This window comes from Martes martes, assembly GCF_963455335.1.
Source record: "Martes martes genome assembly, chromosome: 2".
NCBI classification, from domain to species: domain Eukaryota; kingdom Metazoa; phylum Chordata; class Mammalia; order Carnivora; family Mustelidae; genus Martes; species Martes martes.
In genome coordinates, this window is record NC_137889.1 from 197,414,220 (window position 1) to 197,437,316 (window position 23,097).

The window sequence follows — 23,097 nt, forward strand, 5'->3', positions numbered from 1 at the left end:
ATATTTGAGTAAAGAGCCCTCTTCAAGATAATGGGAGAGTGGTGACCCATTCATACTCAAGTGGGCAGACAAGGTTAGCCACGCCTCTCACTAGGGAGGAAGGAAGATGGTTTGTTCCCGACAGCATGTTCCTTAGGAGACAAAACCTAAGGTGGCAAGGTGTAGCAGAAAATAAACAAAAACTGTCAAACAAATGGGAATTTTTCTTAACCAGCAATGAAGAACTTATCCATGCTATGTTAAATTATTGTAGCTCCTGGAAGTGCTAGAAGTTTATATAAAAAGGCATTGATAAACCTTTGCCTAAATGTTTGCCCTAATGAATTGCAGCAAAATTTATTTTTTAAGTTTTTTATTTAAATTCCACATAGTTAACATACAGTATAATACTAGTTTCGGTGTACAATTTAGTGATTCATCACTTCCACACAGTGGAACAAGTACCCTCCTTAATTCTCAACCATCACTTATTTTATCCATCCTCCCACTCACTTCCCCACTGGTGACCATCAGTTTGTTGTCTATAATTAAGAGTCAGTTTCTTGGTTTGTCTCTTTCTTCTTTTTCTTTTTGCTTATTTGTTTTGCTTCTTAAATTCCACATATGAGTGAAATCATGTGGTATTTGTCTTTCTATGACTTATGCAATATAATTTATTTTTAAGAAATACACTCAATTTTTGAAACTTTATTTTTAAATTATATAGTCAACTTTTTATTGGACAAGTTTCGAAAGAAAGAGTGAGAAAGAGAAATTCATTTGTAATTCTACCACTTAGAGAAACCCAGTGTTGAAATTTGTGGTCTACTATTTCTGTCTTCTACACTTTTTTTGAAGCAGGGGAAAGGACAGGAGAAGTACAAAAAATGGGATTATTTGATACGTTTTTCTTGTTTTTTATTTAGCGACATACTATGAGCCTAGGTCCATATCATTAAATATTCTTCCACAAAAGTTTAATGGCTGCACATTACTGCACTCAACGAAGGCACCTTATTATTTATTTTTGCCTGAAGTTCATTATTATTTTTTTGTCATCTTAATTTTGGAAGAGTGAATAATCTGTGAAGTTTTAGAAAATACTGATGTGTAGGTCTTACCTCCAAATGGTCTGATTTAATTGGTGTGGGATGTAGTCTAGGCAACAGAGATTTTAAAAGTTGCTCTAAATGTACCGCTAAGATGAAGAGCCCTGACAGCAGACAGGGGGAAAGACTCCTAGAATCAGGAGGCTTTTGTAAGTGCTCCTTAGTATTAACATCTTCATTTTGAGCTGCTGAATGAACAGTGCAACTGATCCACTTCCCTTTGGATATACATGCAAGATTATTTTGTAACAAAATTATTACAGGGCTTGGTTCATCAGAGTGTATGCTCAAAGTTTTCTGTTAAGCCATACACAGTACACTACACTTAAAAATGGACCTTACTGACACTTAAAAATGGACCTTACTAAAAATCAGGTGAAAAGGATTTTTGAGCTAAACGTAATAATCAAGCAATGTATTCTTCAATGAAATTTGAGTTGGTCAAATTCAGTGTCCTGTGCCTGTCATACGACAGGCATTCACTGAATATTCTTTAAATGAATGAATGCATTTAGTTGAATTTCATAGGAAGTCTGGAGTCTCTATGGCTTCACTAGCTTTTTAATTTGAAAGAAATTAATAATTGTGCAATTTAGGAAAAAATATTTCTTTAAACATGCTGTAGATTGAGAAGAGTATTTGTTATATTTGCAAAATAGGATGAATTTGCAAGTTTTTCTCCCTTTTTTCCCTCCAAAAGAAGTCTGTGTCCTTGAACATAAAATGCAAATAATCCCTGGGCTGTTAATTATCGACAAGTTGTCCCATTTGCAACCTAAGGAAATAAAGTAACAGATATCCCCATACACTAACAAAAGATTACTAATTAACAGGCATCGCTTGAGAAGGGTATAAAGGAATTACAGCATGATTTTCAATATTCTCCCCCCATCATTGCCAACAACAAAATAGCAACCATGAAGTGGGTGGTATCAATTCCTTTAATTTTCCTACTAAATTTTTCTGAATCCAGAACAGTGCATAGAAATGCATATGGAATAGGTAAGACATTTTGTGTTTTCTTTTTTGTCTTTTCCCTATATCAAAGTTCTTAAATTTACATTTATTTATTTGTCATGATTTATTTATATTTACTGTTCCACACAGAAGAAAAATATTTAATGGTGAACATCTTTAAATGAATGATAAACTTGTGACTTTATAAGAGGTTTACAAAATCACGGTAGTGTTTAACATTACCTATGAATGGCTTATATAGTCCACATGGAATTAATATTTTGTACATTATTTAATTGGTATACACATTAACTTTGAAATATATGTATCTATATTATATCTCCAACTTTATACATGAGGCTATAATTCTGGTTCCTTCACATATAAAACCTCCTCAGACCAGTAAAGTAAGTAATATCTTTATTCTTCACTTCAGAAAAATGGACCATTATTAGACTAAAGAAGAAATGGTGTGACTGTGATATAAATAGGCAAGTGAACTGTGGTGTAATCATGTTCAAAAGGAGGACTGAAATGTATTTTTAATCCTTTGATTTCCAAGCCAATTAGAACACCACAGTACAGGGGAAAAAACGACTGGATTTTAGTGGTAACTCTATCATCCATTATTCTTGTTACTTAGCCATTCCTTAGTCTCCTCGTTTTCTGAAGTTAAAAATTAAGGTGTTTAGATAGATGCTCCTTGATGGCATCTCCATTGCGTTATTCTAAAATTGTATAGTTTTAACTGAAATACAAAATTGTATAGTTCTAAATTGTTCCAAAATTGTATAGTTCTAACTTAAACACACACATTTCTGCGAAATAACGATCATTTTCCTGGTTGCGGTTGAAAACGCCATTTCTCATGGAGTTTGTCTTGCCTTTCAGCTTCCATCTTGGATTCTTCCCAATGTTCTGCAGAGGTGAATTTAGTCGACCTGTAAGTTTTGCTTATATAAATGCACTTCAAATATGAACCAATGATAATTTTAGTGAGGTAATTAAATGAAGCTGGATAGCCCTATGAGTTCTGAAAAGTATAAGAACAAATTGAAGACATTCCTTATACTGAATATCAAATTGATTTTGAAGAGGTTGAGCTGTTGGCCCATGCCTTAGATAGTAACCTTGATTCTTTGAAATTCCCTGGGAAAAAACAAGTCAGATTCTAGAAACTCAAGATGAGTATCATACCAGTGGTAACCACCATATATATATAAATGAATACCAATGAGATGATATTACAATAGTCTCTACTCTGAATACTATGTAAATCTTAGTAGCAGATAATAGGAGGTAAAACATTCTACTTTCTATTATTTGTAGAGAGTGTGTTTTTCTTTTGATTGCTGTCTATTCCACACTCCCGAAGTTTCTAATAAGGAATTTGAAGTAGTATGTTACTGCTACTACTTGCACCCAGAAACCTGTTAAAGCCATTCTTTGAATCAATTCATGAACACCACCTTTGATCAGATCTTGATCAGACTGGGAGTAGTTATATGCAGAGGTCTAATGACAAATTTTTTGCTTAAATTTAAAAGGAACTATAGAATATAGATGCCCTGAGTTATAGGTACATTGCAGTGGGTGACCACAAAAGCAGGAACCACAATTACAGGAATTCCACTTTGATTTTTTTTAATTGCATTATGTTGTCCCCATACAGTACATCATTAGTTTTTGATGTAGTGTTCCCATGATTCATTGTTTGCATCTAACACTCAGTGCTCCTGCAATCCCACTTTGATTTTTTAATAGATATATGTATATTTTGGGGCCAAGGAAGCAAGAAGATGGACATTTCTTTCTGGATGACTAGAACCTAATTTCACATAAATTTTTAGCAAAAGTCACCCCCTACACAGGTCACTTAACAGAAAACCAAAACAAAAACTACTCTTGAGAAAAAGCAGCTTGACATTTCTGTTTCTTAAGTATTCTTATGTATTTTGTTTCAGAGCTACCATATTTTTTGCTCAGTTTGTTCAAGAAGCCACTTACAAAGATGTAAGCAAAATGGTGAAAGATACACTGACTGTAATTGAGAAATCCACTGGCAGTGAGCAGCCTGTAGGGTGTTTAGAAGACCAGGTGAGTGAATACTAATAATACTAATACTAATACCAATACTACTACTAATACTAGTACTAATAAAATCCCACTGTGATATTTGACCAAAGTTTAGCAGGCAGAGGAGCAGACACAGGGTTGGCATGAGAAACACATTTAAGTATTTGAGGAGCTGTTACATGAAGGAGGAGTCGAATTAACTCTGAATAGCTAAAGAGGGCAGAAGAGAGTGGGTACCTGTTGTAAAGAGACAATAGAAGCACAGGGACTAAGAGCTAAGGTTCTGAAATTTCAGTAGCTCGGTGACCATGAACATGTAACTTAACTTCTTTGAGATTCAGTTGCCTTATCTATAAAATAAAGAATAATAGTAGCTTCCATTTCGGGGTTGTCATAAAAATAGGTATAATAATAGTAACAGAAGCTACTTTTTATTAATCATGTAACGTGACGGGCATTATTCTAGAGAGTGTTACATACCTATTGATAATAAAAATATTTTATGACCTAGAGCTTAGCCCGGATGAATCAGTGGATGGCCAGTGAGCCGAGAGAAGCTTGCTGGGCTCACTGGTCGAGTATCCACTTCGCCTACAAATATAATTTCACTAAATCTTTACAATAATCCCAGCAGGTAAATGCTATTCTTCTAGTTGAGGAAGCTGAGGCACAGAGAGGTTAGGCACCATTTTTAAGGGAGACCAGAGCCAGGGTTTAAACTAGGTCATCGAGCTCCAAACAGCCGTGCTTTGGGGCTTCGTTACACTCTACCCTGCACTATAGTGAATGTGAGCAGCATAGCACATACTGAGGGTTGCCAGAATTAGCAAACGAGAATAACAAAATATGGAACTCACTTAACTTTGAATTTTAGTTAAACAATGAATAGTTTTTTTTTTTTTAGTATATCTTAATGTAGAAGATCAATAAATCATAGTGATGATTGTTTATCTCAGCAGAAAAAACTGGGGACTTTATAATGATTAGAGTTAGCCACTTATGGAATAAAGGCCCAAAGAATTTTCTGTCATGGTGGGGTTGATGAAAGGCCAAAAGTCAATATATCTAGAATATTTGCAGAGAAGATGTCCTTTTAAAGATACAAAATACTTTCCAACTCTGAAATTGATAACTTAATAAAACTCCTTGTTTTGCATCTCTATTTTTGGTCTTGTCTTGCTAATCTAAAAATATATATGAATTAAGCAAAATACATTCCATATTGCAACTTTACATTCAATGAGAGGTTCACGGTAATGTTACCGGTTGGTGATTTATCATTGTGAACTTAAAGGCATAATTTTTATGTGCATTGGGAATTGAAAAATCTTACTTAAAATTTCTAAGGTTCCTTAAATTTTAGCAGTTAATAAAAGCTAAATAAAAATATCCTGAGAAGAATGAAACATGTGTTTCTCAGAGGCATTCTTCTTTCTTTTTTCTTTTAAGATTTTATTTATTTATTTGAGAGAGAATGAGAAAGAGAGAAAGGAGGGTCAGAGGGAGAAGCAGGCTCCCCACCAACCAGGGAGCCCAATGTGGGACTTGATCCCAGGACTCCAAAATCATGACCTGAGTCAAAGGCAGTTGCCTAACCAACAAAGCCACCCAGGCTCCCTCTCAGAGGCATTCTTTAGACTCTTGGTGTTATCATCTGATTTCAGTAAAATTAAGGCAATAAAAAAAGTCGTTTATGTATTTTTTAAAAAGCTTATAGACATCATGGAGCCAAACTGCTTATAATATAAAAGGGAAAAGCTTTCAAATTTTGGGGGGGAAATATAAAATAGTGTATGTCCTTCTTCCTTTTAAGAGGAGGTAATTTTGTCTAATGGTCATATGTATTTCTCAAGGTTGGAAACTAAAATTCCATTTCCCAAAAGGCATGAAAGAAAGTTCTCATAGGTCGAAATTAAATATATTGGATTTGCATAGGGAATGGTTTTTTTAGTCTATAGTTCTGATCTGGGATATTAGAAATATGTGTTTTACAGAATTTCAAGGTAAACTCAGTTGCTTTCATTAAAAACAAATCTTTCTTGGGGTCCCTGGGTGGCTCAGTTAGTTAAGCATCTGCCTTTGTCTCAGATCATGATCCCAGAGTCCTGGGCTAGAACCCCATGTCCAGCCCCATGTCCAGCCCCACATCCAGCCCCACATTCAGCCCCACATCTACCCCATATCCCAGGAAGCGTGCTTCTCCCTCTCCTTCGGCTCCTCCCCCGACTCATGAGCTCTTTTTGTCACTTACTCTCTCTCTAAAATAGATACATTTAAGAAACAAACAAACACATAAACGAAAAATTCAAATCTTTCTTATAGCTGTCTGTCTTTCTGGAAGAAATTTGCCATGAGAAGGAAATTTCTGAAAAATACGGACTTTCAGATTGCTGCAGCAAAAGTGAAGAGGAAAGACATAACTGTTTACTAGCACACAAAAAGGCTGCTCCAGCATCCATCCCACCCTTCCAAGTTCCAGAACCTGTCACCAGTTGTAAAGCATATGAAGAAAGCAGGGATATGTTCATGAACAGGTAAAGATCCCATTTAAAGGTAGATTAAAACTTCTGTAGGAGAGCAGTATCAAGCAGAATCTATATTTCTGCAATTTACAGATGTACTCTAAACCATGGAAAAGTGGTAATAATGTTGTATTTGCTGAGGCCCTGGGAAATTAGGTGAGCCATTTTCAGTGCAACTTTGTTTCCACAGCACGCCCGGTAGAGGTGTGGTAGAGAGGTGTGGTAGAGACCACACACCAGACCCACCAGTAGTTCCCTTAGTATCTTGAGATGAACCTTTTTTTTTTTTAAACCCATTTAATCTTTCCATTTTAGCTCACCCAAGAATATTTTAGTACCACACAAAGTGACTCCTTCTGGACTCAAATATTTGGTGTTTCATGTTTACCAAATTGCCTGGAAATAAAAAAAAATTTAGAGCTCCAGGAAGGTTTAAGGTATAGAAGCATGGCTAGCAATTACCAAGCAGTTAAGATGTTATAGGACCATGGGTTCTTGGCAGGTCTGATCAGATTAATGGTCATGACCTACCTTTGAAGTCTCCTGTCCTCTTTCCCGTCATTCTTCTTCCTCCCATTTTGCAGATGAGAAAACTGAAGTTTAGAAAGTTAAGATAATTCAAACTGAGGGCTAAGGGCACAGTGCTAGTACATTGCCAAGCAGGGACTTGATCTCAGCTTCTCTGTTGGGGAATCCTATATCGAACTCTCCATCACATGTGTCTTGTACATCTGAGACAGAGAACTAAAGACCCTGCCCTTAGACCATCTCTGCTATGGAGACTGTGATGGTGGATGATTCCATTCTGTACTGATGAGGAAAAAAAGACTCCACTTTTCTGTTTTACTTAGAGGTGGTCTGGATTTCCTGACCCCCCCCAAACATGTCTGAGTGTGCTTACTGAAATGGACACGTTGATAAGAATTATAGTCAGCATTTCTGGCTATTTGATTCTCACGATAAAATATAGTATTGGTGGTCAGAGTGTTTCTCCCCCTGGGGATCTGTAGTAAGTAAAATTTTTGTCAGCACATGGAAAAAATGATGACTGTTTTTTGACTCTTTAAGCAAATTCCAGAGTCCAGTTCTAGTAGTTTTTTTTTTTTATATGTTTGCAAATCTTACAGCATCTTTTTGTTTCATAGGTACATCTACGAGATAGCAAGAAGGCACCCCTTTCTGTATGCACCCACGATTCTTTCTTTGGCTGACCACTATGGCAAAATAATTCCAGCTTGCTGCAAAGCTGAAAATGCAGTCGAATGCTTCCAAACAAAGGTATTCTATTTGTACACATACCTGAACCAATACTTTAATCTGGCTATGACTCATTAAAACCAAACAAAGTTAAAAATGGAATACGCTCTGCATGCACAATACCGTGTTCAGAATCAAGCATATTTCAGCAGTCTGATATTCCTTGGGCTAAAACAGCTGGACTTGCTGTTATGTGTTCATTTTTTTGACCAATAATTATTACAAGACAAAAGACATGGGTTTGGGGGCTGGAGATAAAAGAAGACAGGGGTGTGCATGGCTGGTAGCATAAATAAAAGAGAGAGGAATAGGAGGTAAGAGATTGGGTGGAATGAGCAGGAAGGGAAAAGGAGGCACAAAATGACAGAGGAAAAAAGAAAACTATGACAAATACTTTATCACTCATTATTTCTTTTGATCCTCAGGACAAATCTGAGGTGTAAATATCATTATCTAACCAAAGGAAACTTAGGTTTAGAGACGTGAGTAGCTTTCTTAGGTTTGAGAGCTAGAATAACATCCACAATTAATCACTTGCCACCAGAAGTCCTATAAGAAAAGCTTCCTAAGAACTGTGACTATTTTCAGAATGTCAGGCTGTGACATTTTTTAAGATAAACAAATGTTTAAGAAATTATCAGGTTTCAATTCATTTAAAAGTGCAGTTGTTTACTCATTATCCCAAGTAAGAAAGTTATAATGTTCTTGTTTTAAGGTCTTTTAAGTCCACCTGTCTGGCTTCGATGTATATAAACCAACCTAAAAGAAAGAATGAAGAAAGTTCCATAAAAATGTATTGCATTTAAATTTTAGTAAAAATTTTTTATGGTTTGATGGTTTACCTGTATAGGTTGTTTTTCTAATTATTAGCACCCGTAAAGGAAAGTACATCCTTTCCTAACATCTTGTTTCTTCTGTATCTAGACAGCATTGATTACAAAAGAATTAAGAGACAGCAGTTTGTTAAATCAACATATATGTGCAGTGATGAAAAATTTTGGACCCCGAACCTTCCGAGCCATGTAAGTTTAAGCTGTATCTAGGGAAGAAGGTGAGATCTGCAAAACTACCATTTTGCTGTTTGAGCACATTTTTCTCATTGTCACCGTGGTAGAGAATGAAGGTTCCTTTCATAAGAGCTCATGGCTTAGGATCATGAAACCCCAGGATTGGAAGGAAGCTAACCCATGGACTTGCTGCTTAACACTTTTTTTTTTTTTAAAGATTTTACTTATTTATTTGACATAAGAGAGATCACAAGTAGGCAGAGAGGCAGGCAAAGAGAGGGGGGAAGCAGGTTCCCTGCTGAGCAGAGAGCCCGATGCGGGGCTCGATCCCAAGACCCTGGGATCATGACTTGAGCTGAAGGCAGGGGCTTTAACCCACTGAGCCACCCAGGCACACGAAAAATTACCCTTTCTCAGAAAAAAAAAGGAGATCTTATGATAACTCAGCCCAAGTATCCCTTCCCTATGTCTTCACATGACAGTCATCTACCCTAACCCCCACTACCATGCTGTCCCACCTACCTTCCAAACCCCACCCGCCTTCTCCATAAGTCTCCTTCCAAACCTGCTTTACTGCTTAACACTTCTTAAAGCCTACTTACTTGACCTCTGTCTCATATTCAATCTCTGTTGTTAGGATAAAGAGGAATACAAAAAAACCCCAAACAGTTAATCATCTAGTTCAGCTGCTTCATTTTTACATATGAGTAAACTAGGACCCAGAGAGATTAGATCCCTTTTCTCAAGACCACACTGCCTGTCCGCAGACCCCAGTTTTCTAGGTCCCGATCGGGATTTATTTTCCTTACACCTATTTGTCTGCTAGGTCAGTGATCTGTGTATGCTGACAGCTGAGACTTTGACATCAGATGTTTAAGAATCAGAATCACCAATGGTCCAGGCTGCGCTACACGGCACGGCTGCCGCTCTCTGTTTGCCGCTCCCAAGCAGTGAATAAGGAACTGTGTGTGCTCCAGGTGGAAAAGACATACCAGATTTTGCAGACGTAGTATGAAAAAGAGAACGTATAATATCTTCTTAATAGGTTTTTATGCTAATTGCATACTGACATTTTTTTAAAAGAATTTTTTGATTCCTATATAGTTGACACGCAACGTTACATTAGTTCAGGTATGCGGCATAGTGATTCATTTTCTCCATAAGTTACGGTCTGCTTGCAACAAGTGTTGCTACCATCTGTCGCCACACCACACTATCACAATGTCATTGACTGTACTTCTTCTGCTGTGCCTTTTATTCCCACGACTTACTCATTCCGTAAGTGGAAGCCCGTGTCTCCTACTCCCTGCACTCATGTTGCTCATGCTCATGCCCCTCTTCTCTGGCAGCCATCAGTTTGTTCTCTAGGTTTGTAGGTCTGATTCTGTTATTCAATTGTTTTATTTTTTAGCTCCCACAGAGGAATGAAATTGTAGGTTGAATTGGTATTATTTCTGACATAGTGGGGTCAAAAAATATTATTAAGATGGATTTAACTGTTTCCTTTTTTACCTTTTAATGTGGCCACTAGAAAATTTGATACTACGTAACTGGCTTCAGGTGCTTTAACTTTTATGATGAGACATTTCTAGTCGGGGAAAATATCTGAGATGTTAACGGAACAGTATTAAGTCCATGCTTTCAAAGTTTATTTATTTCTTTGCTTGGTAAATTACGCATTTAAGCATATTGTACACAGTGGAGATCTAGGTTAAGGTTTGTAGTCGTGGAGTTCATTCCAAGACTGAAATTTTTTTCTTGGAAAAGGTCAGATGTTGTTTTAAATACCTTCCAAAGCTATGAGATTGATTCATGAATTGATTCATGAATTGCTTTCAGTTTAACTTATTAATAAAACATAAATTAAAATATTATTATAATGACTTATCAATCACTATCCATAAGTGATTACATTTAAGTGTTATAAATTCATAAAGAAAATCTACCCTTATCAGAAGCAGCAACACTACCAGTTGCTTCCTTCAACTAGAGATCTCTTAAAATTTAAGGAAATATGTAGAAGTTACAAGACTTTTTACTTCTAACATCCCTTTTGGGCCACACTACGTGGCTTGGCATGTTGGCATGTCTGGATGTTTAGTCTGCTGTACTTTCTTGTCTCACTTCATTGATTTGCCCATATACACCCTTTCCTGTATTCCCACAAAATTTTTTTCTCCTAAGTAAAAAATGATTGTTATTCTCATGGAATTTTCTATTTCTTAATTGTCTGTCCTTCTAGTTTTTTCCTGCCAACTCACGATGGTAACTCCAAACACCCAGCATCGTGGATGAACAGTGGAAAGATAGATTTCCTCTAGATTCACAGGAAAGGTGTTAAAGACAAATAAATCATGTCCAAACTACTTGTGGGGACAGGTCAATTTAGAAAGCAATTGCCATGAAAGATTGGGCTGGAATTGACAGGACTTCGAACAGTTTACCTTTTCTTTTGAGATAGCAAGAGCACTTCAGTTCTTTCTCTTGGGAGCAGCAACTACACGAATACTCTCTTATTTAATGTTGGTAGATAACCAGGATTAACTTCCATTTCCTTCCCTCCTCTAGAACGGTTACAAAACTGAGTCAAAAGTTTTCCAAAGCTAATTTTACTGAAATTCAGAAACTGGTTCTGGATGTGGCCCACATACATGAGGAATGTTGCAGAGGAAACGTGCTGGAGTGTCTGCAGGATGGGGTAAAGAGTCTTGCCTCCTGAGATAATTCCACTTCCTTTTCCTTCTTTGACTGTCATTCTAAATGGGAGAAGGCTGTCTGAGCTGGTCACAGGGTAGGGTAACCAGGTGGCTGAGGAAAGTTACAGACTTCTTGGTAGTGAAACTGAAACCATCTGCTGTTGATTCTACCTTCACCTAAGTGCTGTTCTCCTCCCGTGAGCTGAGTGCTCCTTCATTCCTCCTTCTGAGGTACACTGTAAACGCCAAGTAGGATCTTGGGGTAGAGGAGGGGCAGACTCTTTACTTGTATTAAGTTTGTTTTTCCATCCATTTGTTATTTCACTTGAAATATATATATTGAATACTTTCTGTGTGCTAGACACTGGGAAGGGCACTTGTTGGGAAGGCACACACTAAGCTAAGGGAATTTCTAGTCTGGTAGAGACAAGACACATAGGGACTGTCTTCTGTTTACTGTTACCTCCACAGGCTGACAGCAGGATGCCTGGCACATGGAAAGGGCTGTCTTACATAGATCAGATAGAGAGATCCATTCTGTGAATATAGCAAAGTAGCACAAGAAACAAAAATAACACAAGAAACTGTTTTACTAGGTACAAAGCTAAACATGCCAAAGAGAAGTGTGGATAGAGGGCTCTAGGAGAATTAAAAACCAAAGCCCCAACCCCCTCAACAAAGAACCCTTGAGGATGCCATAGTTAGTCACCAACTAAGCAGCGTGGCATTCATCTATTTTGGGCCAACCTTAGGCTTCTTACCTACTGTGCCAGAGGCCCGTCTCTCCCCAGATTACTCCCTCTCCAGTCCCTGGTGCGACACCTTCTTCTTTAAAAAGTTTAAAATCATTGCTCTTAGATACTCTAATGGCTTGAAAGCCTGGGCTTGAACATGGTTTCCAAAAGGTCAAATGTGAGGATGAAATGCTTATTTCAGCTAGTCCTTCCACAGTTTGGCTGAGAGAGTCCTGGAAGGCATCCAGAAGCTGAGGCTGTGAGAGGCCTCAAGGGGATGGTCTCTGAGCATGGACAGAAGTCCTGGTATGAGGAGCGGGGGGATAGTCCCAAAGACGGATTCCCAATTTCATTTATTTTTCTCTTTAGAAGTTTTTACCTGCATAGTAGGCACCATAAAAAGAACTATTTTGTTTTTCTTTGAAGTTAGTTTTCTTGGTTTAAATTGACAGTTTTACTCTTGTTTCTATAGGCACTTAAAAATTATTTTTCTATTTTTGGAGCTCGTAACCACCCTTTTCCTTTAGGATGGAAAAATTAATTTCAGTATGGCATGTAAATTGATCTTAATGACTGAATAATGCTTTCTAATCGTCCTTATTGAGAAAACATAGAATTTCTAGTCCCCTGACAGATACGTGTCCGCTCTGCTTCATTCTGGCCACCTAGATGAGCTGCCATTTCATTATCTGTAGCCTGCCCTCTGGAGGTCACAGTGGGTCACTGCAGATCATTCTGTTGCAATGGAGCCGAAAGTTTGCTCTCCGTATTAGGACATTGACCGCAAACGCCGTCCAGTAGCAAATTCAATAGTAACAGAAAGATATACACCAATGTGCATGCCATTGAGTTTGAAGCGTATATTTCTCTCTTGTTTTAAAAATCTTCCTGACACAATAAAGTAGGTTTTAGCTGACAGCTATGAAGAGAAGAATTGAAAAAACAGGGGTAGATGAAAAGGAGTGAGGAAAGGCAAACTAGGGTGAAAAAGCACTAAAATGGGAGACAAGGTAGAATGCCTTTTTTCTGTTCCTTCCTTATTTCTTTCCTTTCCCTCCCACCTCTCCTTTCTATCTTCCCTCCAGCCTTTGTATCCTCCCTCCCATCCTCCCTCCTTTCCTTCCTTTCTAAAACTGGCCCTGAGGTCCTGCATTAAAGAATAAACCTTTAAAACTTATACTTTATTTTTCCTATTACAGGAAAAAGTTATGTCCTACATATGTTCTCAACAAGATATTCTGTCAAGCAAAATAGCAGAATGCTGCAAATTGCCCATACTTGAACTTGGTCAATGCATAATTCATGCAGAAAATGATGACAAACCTGAAGGCTTATCTCCAAATCTAAATAGGTTTTTAGGAGAGAGAGATTTCAACCAATTTTCTTCAAGGGAAAAAGATCTTTTCATGGCAAGGTAACACACTCTGTAAATGTATGTTCACATAAGTAAAGATTAGGATGTAGCTGACAGCTTTGTGTGGCTGAAGTGGGGAATGACGGCTATGGTTTTTGAGCTAAGTATGTGAGGTTGATGCTAGAATGTTCGGAGCCAAAATGTATTTAAGCAGGTAAGTAGGGAACAAGGAAATGGGATCTATCTTATACTGATGAAACTTTCACTGTTGCTGTTATTAGCGGAAATTATATTTTATTTTGTATCAATTTCTCTGGCATCAGAAGCGTTGTCATGCCATCTTCGTATGGATTACTCATATGAAGACCACCACTGAGCTTCCAAGTATGATATAAATATTTTGTGATAAGAAGGGCTCATGGTGAAGAATGTGCTTTTTTACTGGGCATATTTTAAGAACTTTCCCTCAGAGTGTAACTCAGTGATAGGTAGAAGGGCTTTCATTAGAAGAGTTTATTTGCTATTTATTTAATGTATGTTTTCTTTTTGTAAGAAAATCAAAACATATGTTGAGACACTTGCAGCATAGTAGTTAGTTGTATCACTATAACTGATAGGACATGTTCCCATTCTATTTGCCTTTAAGGGAAGCAAACAGTCAAGTTAATACATCGTCCTTTAGTGTACAGTGTGTGTCTATGGACACCATCAGAGGAGGGATTTGTGCAACTCTAAGGATATTATGCCTAATGATCACCAAAAGCTTTTATAAATTTAAGAGTCTGCTTCTAATGTAATAATGAAAAAAATGGCTCAATTTTCTTTTTAGTATTCCCTGAGGATATCACTCTATCGTTGCTTTCAGACTGGACATTCACACATTGTTTGCACTGTTCAGTAAAATTACGCACACAAGAGCAAAGTCCAGATTGAAGAAAGCTGCATTGACAATTTACTGGAGGCAGAATTAATATGACTTACTTCTATAACTTGGAAATAAAATTAGTAAATCCAAGAATTATCTTTAAATTGACCTACCTGCATATCCAACGTTAATTGTTTAACAGAAATTGTTCTTCAATGAGAAAGGTTCTTTGCAGTAGAAGTTTTCTCAGCTGAGAATGATCTTCCCCCAGATTCTTATGTAGTTTCCCTCACCCAGGTTCTGTTCCGAAAGAGAGGCCCAAAGTGACATTTCTTAAACAATGCTGTCAGTCAAGAGTCACTTTTCCCCTTCTATTGTATCTTTCTTCATTTCTCTTCACTGATTTATCACCACCTGAATTTGATGACCTATTTCTTGTTTAAGAAATTTCTTGTTTGAGAAAAGACTGCATTTGTCTCCCTATAAGGGATGCTTTTGAGAGGTCAGGCATTTTATCTTATACATTATTGAATCCTTACTGCCTGGAGAAACGCTTACATAGAGTAGGTGCTGGAAAAAACATTTGTTGAATGAACGACTGTGAAATTCATAATTGAAAAACCCAGGTGGAGAGTGCGGAAGAAAACAAAATGCCATTTTAGAGCAATTGGAGGGATTGTTATTTGTATTAATGGCTTCACCGTGCATATAGTACAAATCATAATTTGATTTCCAGGTTTATGTATTTGAATTTTTACTTTTGCATGCCATATAACATGGGAATAAATTGTCTCATAATTCCAGTAACAGGATATTTTTCACACATATTTCAGATTTACTTATGAATATTCGAGAAGACATACGAGACTTGCTGTCCCAGTTATTCTAAGAGTCGCTAAAGGATACCAGGAGTTATTGGAGAAGTGCTCCCAGTCTGAAAACCCTCTCGATTGCCAGGATAAAGGGGTAAATTGCTCTAGCTTTAAGGAGAGTCTGAAAAACTTCATGGAGGTTACCCATCAAAAATGCTTTTTGTTTGAAAGCATCTAGGTATTAACTAGTAGCTAGCTAATCTATTTAGTAGTCATCTAGATATTAAGTAGTTATTAAATAGTAGCAAACAACTAGTGGTCTACTTTAGAAGTAAAAATGGTAACCAAAATTTCCTTGACACACAGAATAAAACTAATATTCATTGTTGAACAGTTCCAGAAAAGCAGGAATTTGTACAGAAAGAGCTGTAGTCCTTTATCCAAAGACTGAATTCTGTGTGATTCACAAAGTTTTATTCTCCCCAAAGTCCATTTGCTTTAATTCTCACAATTCATACTTTGTTATCTTTAGTATTTGAAAAAAATATGTAAAATTACTTTTTTCTAAGATTGGTATCATAATAAAATAATATGTTATTGATTAATTTTTACATACAAAGTTTTGTGTCCAGGAAGAGAAAAAAAGTATGTAATAATGCTGGTATTTTCAGGAAGAAGAATTAGAGAAATACATCCAAGAAAGCCAAGCATTGGCAAAGCGAAGCTGTGGCCTCTTCCAGAAACTAGGAGAATATTACTTACAAAATGCGTAAGTTTTTTTAAACAGTATTTTTAGTGATTTAAAATGATGAACTACTGAGGGAAATACCAACCTAAATTAGTCACCCAACACTACTCTAATTTCAGGCCCCATTTCAGATTGAAAATCAGTGTACTCTGATCACCCAGTTTCCCTTGGGGGAAGGTGGGCATCCCCATTTCCCTCTTTTAGGGAGGAAGAAGAATGACTTGTGAAAGTCTGATCTTTGGTACTGGCTTTAGCTTCCCCCAGTTGTGCAGATTTTTGCAGAAAAGATATTTATTCTGTTGGAGTCTGTCATCGTTGAAACAAGGAACAGATCAAAACTAAAATCACTGAAGCTTTGACGTTGGCAGTGGAAGTCAGCCTACCATCCCGAGTCTGTTTTCACGTTGTGATATGTTGATAGAAGAGAAGTGCCGAGGTGGTTATTAGAGTAAATGCATCTTGAAAGGTGGTCTTAGTATCATGTGCATAAAACAAATGAGCTGATTTCAGGGCTTCTGATACCAAAAAAGGGTGTTGGAGGAGGGAGGAGCCCCAAAACTCACGAATGACTCAGGATTTGGTGAAAAATGCTTCTTCCAGGTTTCTGGTTGCGTACACAAAGAAGGCCCCTCAGCTGACCCCACCAGAGCTGATGGCCTTTACCAGGAAAATGGCAACCGCAGCAGCTACTTGTTGCCAACTCAGTGAGGACAAACAGTTGGCTTGTGGCGAAGGAGCGGTGAGTGTTTCGTTTAGTCCCGTTGTGTTTCTGCCCCATTTGGCTTAAAACAGTCTCGTGATTCCCACTTAGAGGAAATGGTAAAAACTGGGGTGGAGATGGCTTTACCAGAGTAGTTGGACTCATTCAGCTGGAGAGGCTGTGCACTCAGCTCTGAACAGCGGGCATGGGGCCAGCCTCCCTGCCCTTCTAGAATGGCGGGTGGGCGTGCGGCCAGTGTATCCAACACTGTTCCAGCAAGCTTTATGGACAAGAAAGATAGAATAACCAACACATCATTCAGTTTGTGATTTCTTCTTTTGGCTCACTAAATACTTTACTGTTAAGAAAAAGAAGAAGACTAAGAAGAAGAAAAGGAGAGCCGAGGAGCGAGTCTATTGGATTTCAAACTCCCCTACGCCCTGAGCCCCTGCATCTCACCTTTCCTAAACCAACATGGAGACCGTCACTTCACCCTAATAACAACATAGCAATTTTTCAGGATTACGCTAAAGACCCATACTGTACTTTTTTTAAAAAAAGTATTATCTCATTTAATGATTATTATACTCCCTTTTGATATGCCCCATTACCATCTTCACTTTATAGAGAAAGACAATGAGGCTCAAAGAAGTTATGCTAGGACAAGCTCTCCCAGGTAGGAAATGGTGGGTCTGATATTTGGACGCATATGCACGTCTTTCCATAACCCAAGCTCCAGCACCCAAGGCCATACCTTCTTCAGAGTTTCCTTGCTGGTCTCATACAGCTCTGCTGCTGCTGTGCTATTATCCCCTTATATCGAGTTCACACATCTATCTCAGTTACGCCGCTCTGCACCCATGAGCACTGAGTTCGGTCTAATGGACACAGTGAAAAAAATGTGAATTGGGTTAAAAAAAATGAAAGCTTCACTTCTGAGAGATGAAAATTAGTCATTTTATTTTCAGCCATACTTACATGTTTGCCTTTTGTAATATAATCTCCTTATTACATTAGGGATATTTTTCCCCCTTTAACAAGGTAAAGAGTATAGAACAGGGTAAGTCCTTCTGTATAATAGCATGACTTTCTAATGTCACTGGTGTCATACATAAGATTATAGGCTGAATTTTCTTTCATTATTTTTTCCCTTAAAATCACAACTGTGAATACAATTGTACATTTATTGTTGCCCTTTCCCTCTTTCCGATGCTGAGGAATTACTTGCAAGCTAGTCATCATGTCTCGGAATTTTCCACCAAAAGTTAGGAGTATAAAGATCCCTGTGATTCAGCACCTTCTTTATCATTTATTGAATTCCACACGTTGAGAGGCTGCAGGGACACAGGATGTTGTAACAGATCAGAAGTGTCAGTTCTGGAAGCCTCCTGCCCACACCCGCATCCCACTTCTACCCCTTGTTAGTAGTGTCACTCTGGAAAGCGCGTTTTATCTCTAGGCTTGAGTTTTTTCAGCTGACATTTAGGAATAAGAATTGTACCACCCACACAGGATGACTGTCTTCAATGAGGTAATCCTTGTAACTCATTCAGCACTGGCCCGATACACAGTGCGCACACAAAACATCTTGCGTTATTACGAGTTATTACGAGTTATTGCTAGGTGTTTAAGAAATATCTCTGAAGTGTCAAGGTAGGAGGAGTCTACATTAGGAAAGCCCTAAAAGACACACACACACACAAACATACTTTAGCCCTCTTTCTTTTCTTTTCTTTCTTTCTTTTTTTTAAAGATTTATTTATTTATTTGAGACAGACAGTGAGTGTGCTTGCGAAGGCAGGAAAGGGGCAGATGGAGAGGGAGAGACAGAATCTTCAAAAGAGACTCCCCACTGATCACAGAGCCCCAGGCAGGATGGTCCCATGACCCTGAGATCATGACCTGAGCCAAAATCAAGAGTCAGACACTTAACTGACTGAGCCACCCAGCACTCCAGCCTTACGTTTTTTTCAGTTAAGGTTATATATTAGCCATATGCATGCATGTGTGCATGTGTGTATGTATGCAGACAGGCTAGGCTTGCTCAATTCTTTCCTTCAGAAAGCGAGTCTCTGGATCCCAAAAATAAGATGGAAAGCTCAGCTAGATATACATGAAAAATTTAAGCCATGTATTGATTTCTTAGGTCAGGGCAGATAATTGTTTCCCCTTTGGAAGTAGGTACGTAATTGCAAATACATTTCAAACAGCTGACAACTATCTGAAAGGACTATCTCCGACGTTATCTTTGGAATACCTGCCACTAAATGGTGAGGTTTGTACCAAACAGAAGGGTAAAAACGAATCCGCAATGTGGCAACACGTGACCCTCCATAGATAGCAAATTTTTCTGTAATATTAATTATATATTACTGGGCATTAAAAATCGCAATGATTCTCTGGAAACCTGCGTCACTTAGTGGCTAATGTTGAATCGCCTTGCTGTCTTCTTTCTCATTCTCCCAACCAGGCCGATCTTATTATTGGACAATTGTGCATCAGGCACGAGGAGACTCCTGTAAACCCTGGTGTCGGCCAGTGCTGCACTTCTTCATACGCCAACAGGAGGCCATGTTTCAGCAGCTTAGTGGTGGATGAAACATACACCCCTTCACCCTTCTCTGCCGATAAGTTCATCTTCCATAAGGACCTGTGCCAAGCTCAGGGTGTAGCACTGCAAACAATGAAGCAACAGTAAGAAATCATCATTTGCTGGCACGGAGAAGACCAATGACACGAAATAGTAGTTGAGATTTCTATCTTACACACCTGACAATCTTGGGCTTATTAGGAGAACATTATTACCTCAAAACACTGAAGGAGGCTTTTGAAATAGTTTTGTTTCAGTGTCTTCACAGCCTCCTTGGGACACAGATCTGAAAAAATTCACAAGGGCAGACAATTTTTTGTTTGTAAAAATAGTCTCCATTGTAACTCTTGCTGTGTTACGTGTTGGGACTGAGGGAGAGCAGGCAAGCTATTTTGGAGATTAGGATATGTCTTGGCAGTAAGTTTGGGTACTTCCATTCCAAAACACAGGAAAAACACCATTGAATCTTTTTTTCACTCTGTTTACTTTTTGAAGAGAATAAGCATAATATTTGATTCAACCATGAAGTATGGGTGTTGTGAAATGGAATGCAGATTTCAGTTCATTGTGGGAGGCATTCTGTAATGATGATGGTAATCCAAGTCAATGTTACTTATGTTCTCCAAATTCCCATGCATATTAATACTCACTTGCTTGGAAATGGTCTTCCTTCATTTCGGAGATCTCGTTCTTCCCTTTTCCACTGTCACAACCTATGTCATGTTCCAAGGTACAGTAAGAATGCTGCCTCCTCTGACAAGTCTTCCCTGTTCCCTGGTCAACATTAATTCCCACATGAAGGTGTTGTTAGTTGAGTAGTGCAGGTGTTTGGTGGAGCCAATGCTCAGTTAAGGGTGTGATAATTATGGATAGCAGGAGTTTGGAGATCTGGGCTTTTGAGTATGGACAGGATGTACTTTAGGGTGGAGAACTGGAAAGGAGACAAGTAAGAAAAAGACCATGTCTTACTACACCTAAGTATGGTACAACTATAAAATCATGTTTCACCTACAATGTGCACAAATCCAGAGCAGTGGAGCACCTGCTTATTTCTAGCCTCTGTGTTTCTGATGAAGGCATTGGACATAGTATAAGTTGTAAGTCTGGTAGGGGCTGATGGAATGAGGGTTTGTGGTGGAGGGTCACGAGGGCTCTAAAAATTCTCCACTAGGAAGGCTTTAGAAAAGTACCTTTGCATAACAGATTTCTCTTTTGTTTAAATTATAGATTTCTCATTAACCTTGTGAAGCAAAAGCCACAAATAACAGAAGAACAACTTGAGGCTGTCATTGCAGATTTCTCTGGTCTACTGGAAAAGTGCTGCCAAGGCCAAGAGCAGGATGCCTGCTTTGAGGACGAGGTATGTGCAGTTCATTTTCACACTTGAAATCCTTGGGAGCGTGTTTTCTGTAATGCATAATGAAAAGAATAGTCCACTAATCTAGACCTTGAAAATAATGGCGGAGAGATTTTAATTTATTAAGAAATAGATCGAAGGATTTTATGCTATGTAAGAAATAATCCCAATTTTCTCACTAAATATTAGGAAGAAGCGTAATTTTCAAATATGTTAAGAGAATTATTAAGTTTGATTTGTTTCCTGGTAGAGGAAACTATAAAGTGAACATATAATTAACTGATGATAATTTAAACAGTCTTTGGCCTAAAACTGATCAATTCAGCTAAATGGATTAAAAGGATTTAATAGCAAATTAATTGTGCAAACAAGATATTGGGGAAATATTTTATAAAAAACATTTTGAACTCATTTAGGAGCACGCCTTGGTATTCCAACAGACTAGTGGTTACGAATTATCTTAAGCTTATCATTTAGCAATTTTAACTGGATTTGTAATTGGCTACATTTAGTTTATATTACTAAATATATTTGAATATAGCATCATTATAATTTTATTTATTTTTAAAAAAGATTTTATTTATTTATTTGAGAGAAAGAGCCCACAAGCAGGGGGAGCTTCAGAGGGAGAAGGAGAAGCAGGCTCACCGCTGAGCAGGGACACCCTTCCCCTCCCCCCACAATCGGGGCTTGATCCCAGGACCCTGACATCATGACCTGAGCTGAAGGCAGACACTTAAACCACTAAGCCACCTAGGGGCCCAGCATCTTTATAATTTTAAAAGACATCCTGTAATTCTTCATTTTTGCCAAGTGTACATTTACCAGTGTGGCTGTGTTTTTAGTAGAGGAGGATGGAACACAGGTAACTAAATCAGATAAGACAAAACTGGTAAAAGAGGTTTGATGTAAACCATTTCGGATAAATGTCCCTCGACAAGAGAAGACATTCACATAGGTGTAGAGACCGTTAACCCGTGGTGACTGTACTTTGTCTGCAAACCTTCCAATTTCTATGACTGACTGCTGGAGGAAGGTGAGGGCCGTGGTGACGATTGGTCACAATTTGGAGAGTGGCATTGTTAGAACAAACTCTCTCTGCTGTAGTAGGAATGGATTTTTTTTCTCTGACTTCCATTGTCCCAGCTCGTTGGCATCAGAGGTGTACTTGAATTCACCCCTGGGTACTGGAGAGTTACCTGTATACCTGACACAGTCCTTCTTCTCTTTGTCTTGATGACTTTTATTCATTTTTAATTTTCAGGGTCCAAAACTGATTTCAAAGACTCGTGCTGCTTTGGGAGTTTAAATTACTTCAGGTAACAAAAAGTTCAGACAAGGATAAATAGAGTGAGCATTCTTCCAAAATATTGGTCCATAGTGAAATATATCCTAAGACCTACCATTAAATTCTTTTCTTAAAAATAAATGTGATTCAACAAAAAGTTTATGTTAAAAACCCCAGAGCAAAGTTGCATCCATAATGGTAAATCAGTGACTCAACAACCTCAAAGTTCTCTTGGGTTGTTTCTAAGTTTTCAGAGAATGCCATCAGAAGACTTTCCCTTCTATTTAGTATTTCTCTGATGTTAAATAATAGAACCAGTTACCTTCTGCACCCATTTATTGAGTTAGAATTTAATATATTTTTGTTCAAATTACAGGGGGAAGAAAAGGAGACAAAAGAAATCCTTATGGTTTGGTGTGAATCTTTTCCTTTAATTTTAACTGAGACAGTCCTTTTTGTGAATTAATGAAATGATCAAGACTTTAATGTGAGATTTCTCTATCATATAAATAAAGTATCTCCAAATGTTTCCTTTTTCCTAGTGTGCTTATTTATGGAAATTTATAGATGGCTTTTAAAAATAGTTATGTATACCATTATGTGAAGCAGATTCTGATAAATAAGCATTGGGTCTTGGTTGTTGTGGGAGATTAAAGCCACCCAAGGATAGACTTACAACCCTCAAAGTTAGATTCCCTGGTGCCCTAAAAAAAAAAAAAGTTCAAGTTAAGCACTGTGATGCCAGGGCACTTTGTTCATTAAGTGACCACTTATGTATTTAAACAGATACACTGGAGATGAAAAAAGAAAGTATTATGCTTTTATGGGATCCATCAGGAATGATACCACTTAAAATTTAACCTCTACTTTTTTTCCCAATCTTTTTCAGTTGTCTATTCACAGACTAAAATACAAGTGTTTATTGTAGTTGTCTTGATTAAATATTATTAATATATTTAGCAGTTGATTTTTCTTAGTTCACAAGTATATACTAAGCACTCATGGGGTACCAGGTCCTGTTCTGGGTGCAATCACTGTCCTCCAGG

At 37.8% G+C, this 23,097-nt stretch overlaps 1 protein-coding gene across 1 annotated transcript; it reads left to right on the forward strand.

Moving 5' to 3' along the window:
• Positions 1-2,005: 2,005 nt before the first annotated feature.
• AFP (alpha fetoprotein) lies at positions 2,006-22,083 on the forward strand (the record flags this gene model as incomplete). The annotated part of the gene is made up of 14 exons (XM_080796853.1): positions 2,006-2,090; positions 2,937-2,988; positions 4,010-4,142; positions 6,444-6,655; positions 7,789-7,921; positions 8,825-8,922; positions 11,476-11,605; positions 13,537-13,751; positions 15,390-15,522; positions 16,040-16,137; positions 16,717-16,855; positions 19,287-19,510; positions 20,634-20,766; positions 22,028-22,083. 14 exons carry the CDS (start codon positions 2,006-2,008, stop codon positions 22,070-22,072), a joined length of 1,830 nt encoding a protein of 609 aa, XP_080652979.1. The 3' UTR covers positions 22,073-22,083.
• Between the last annotated feature and the right edge of the window lie 1,014 nt (positions 22,084-23,097).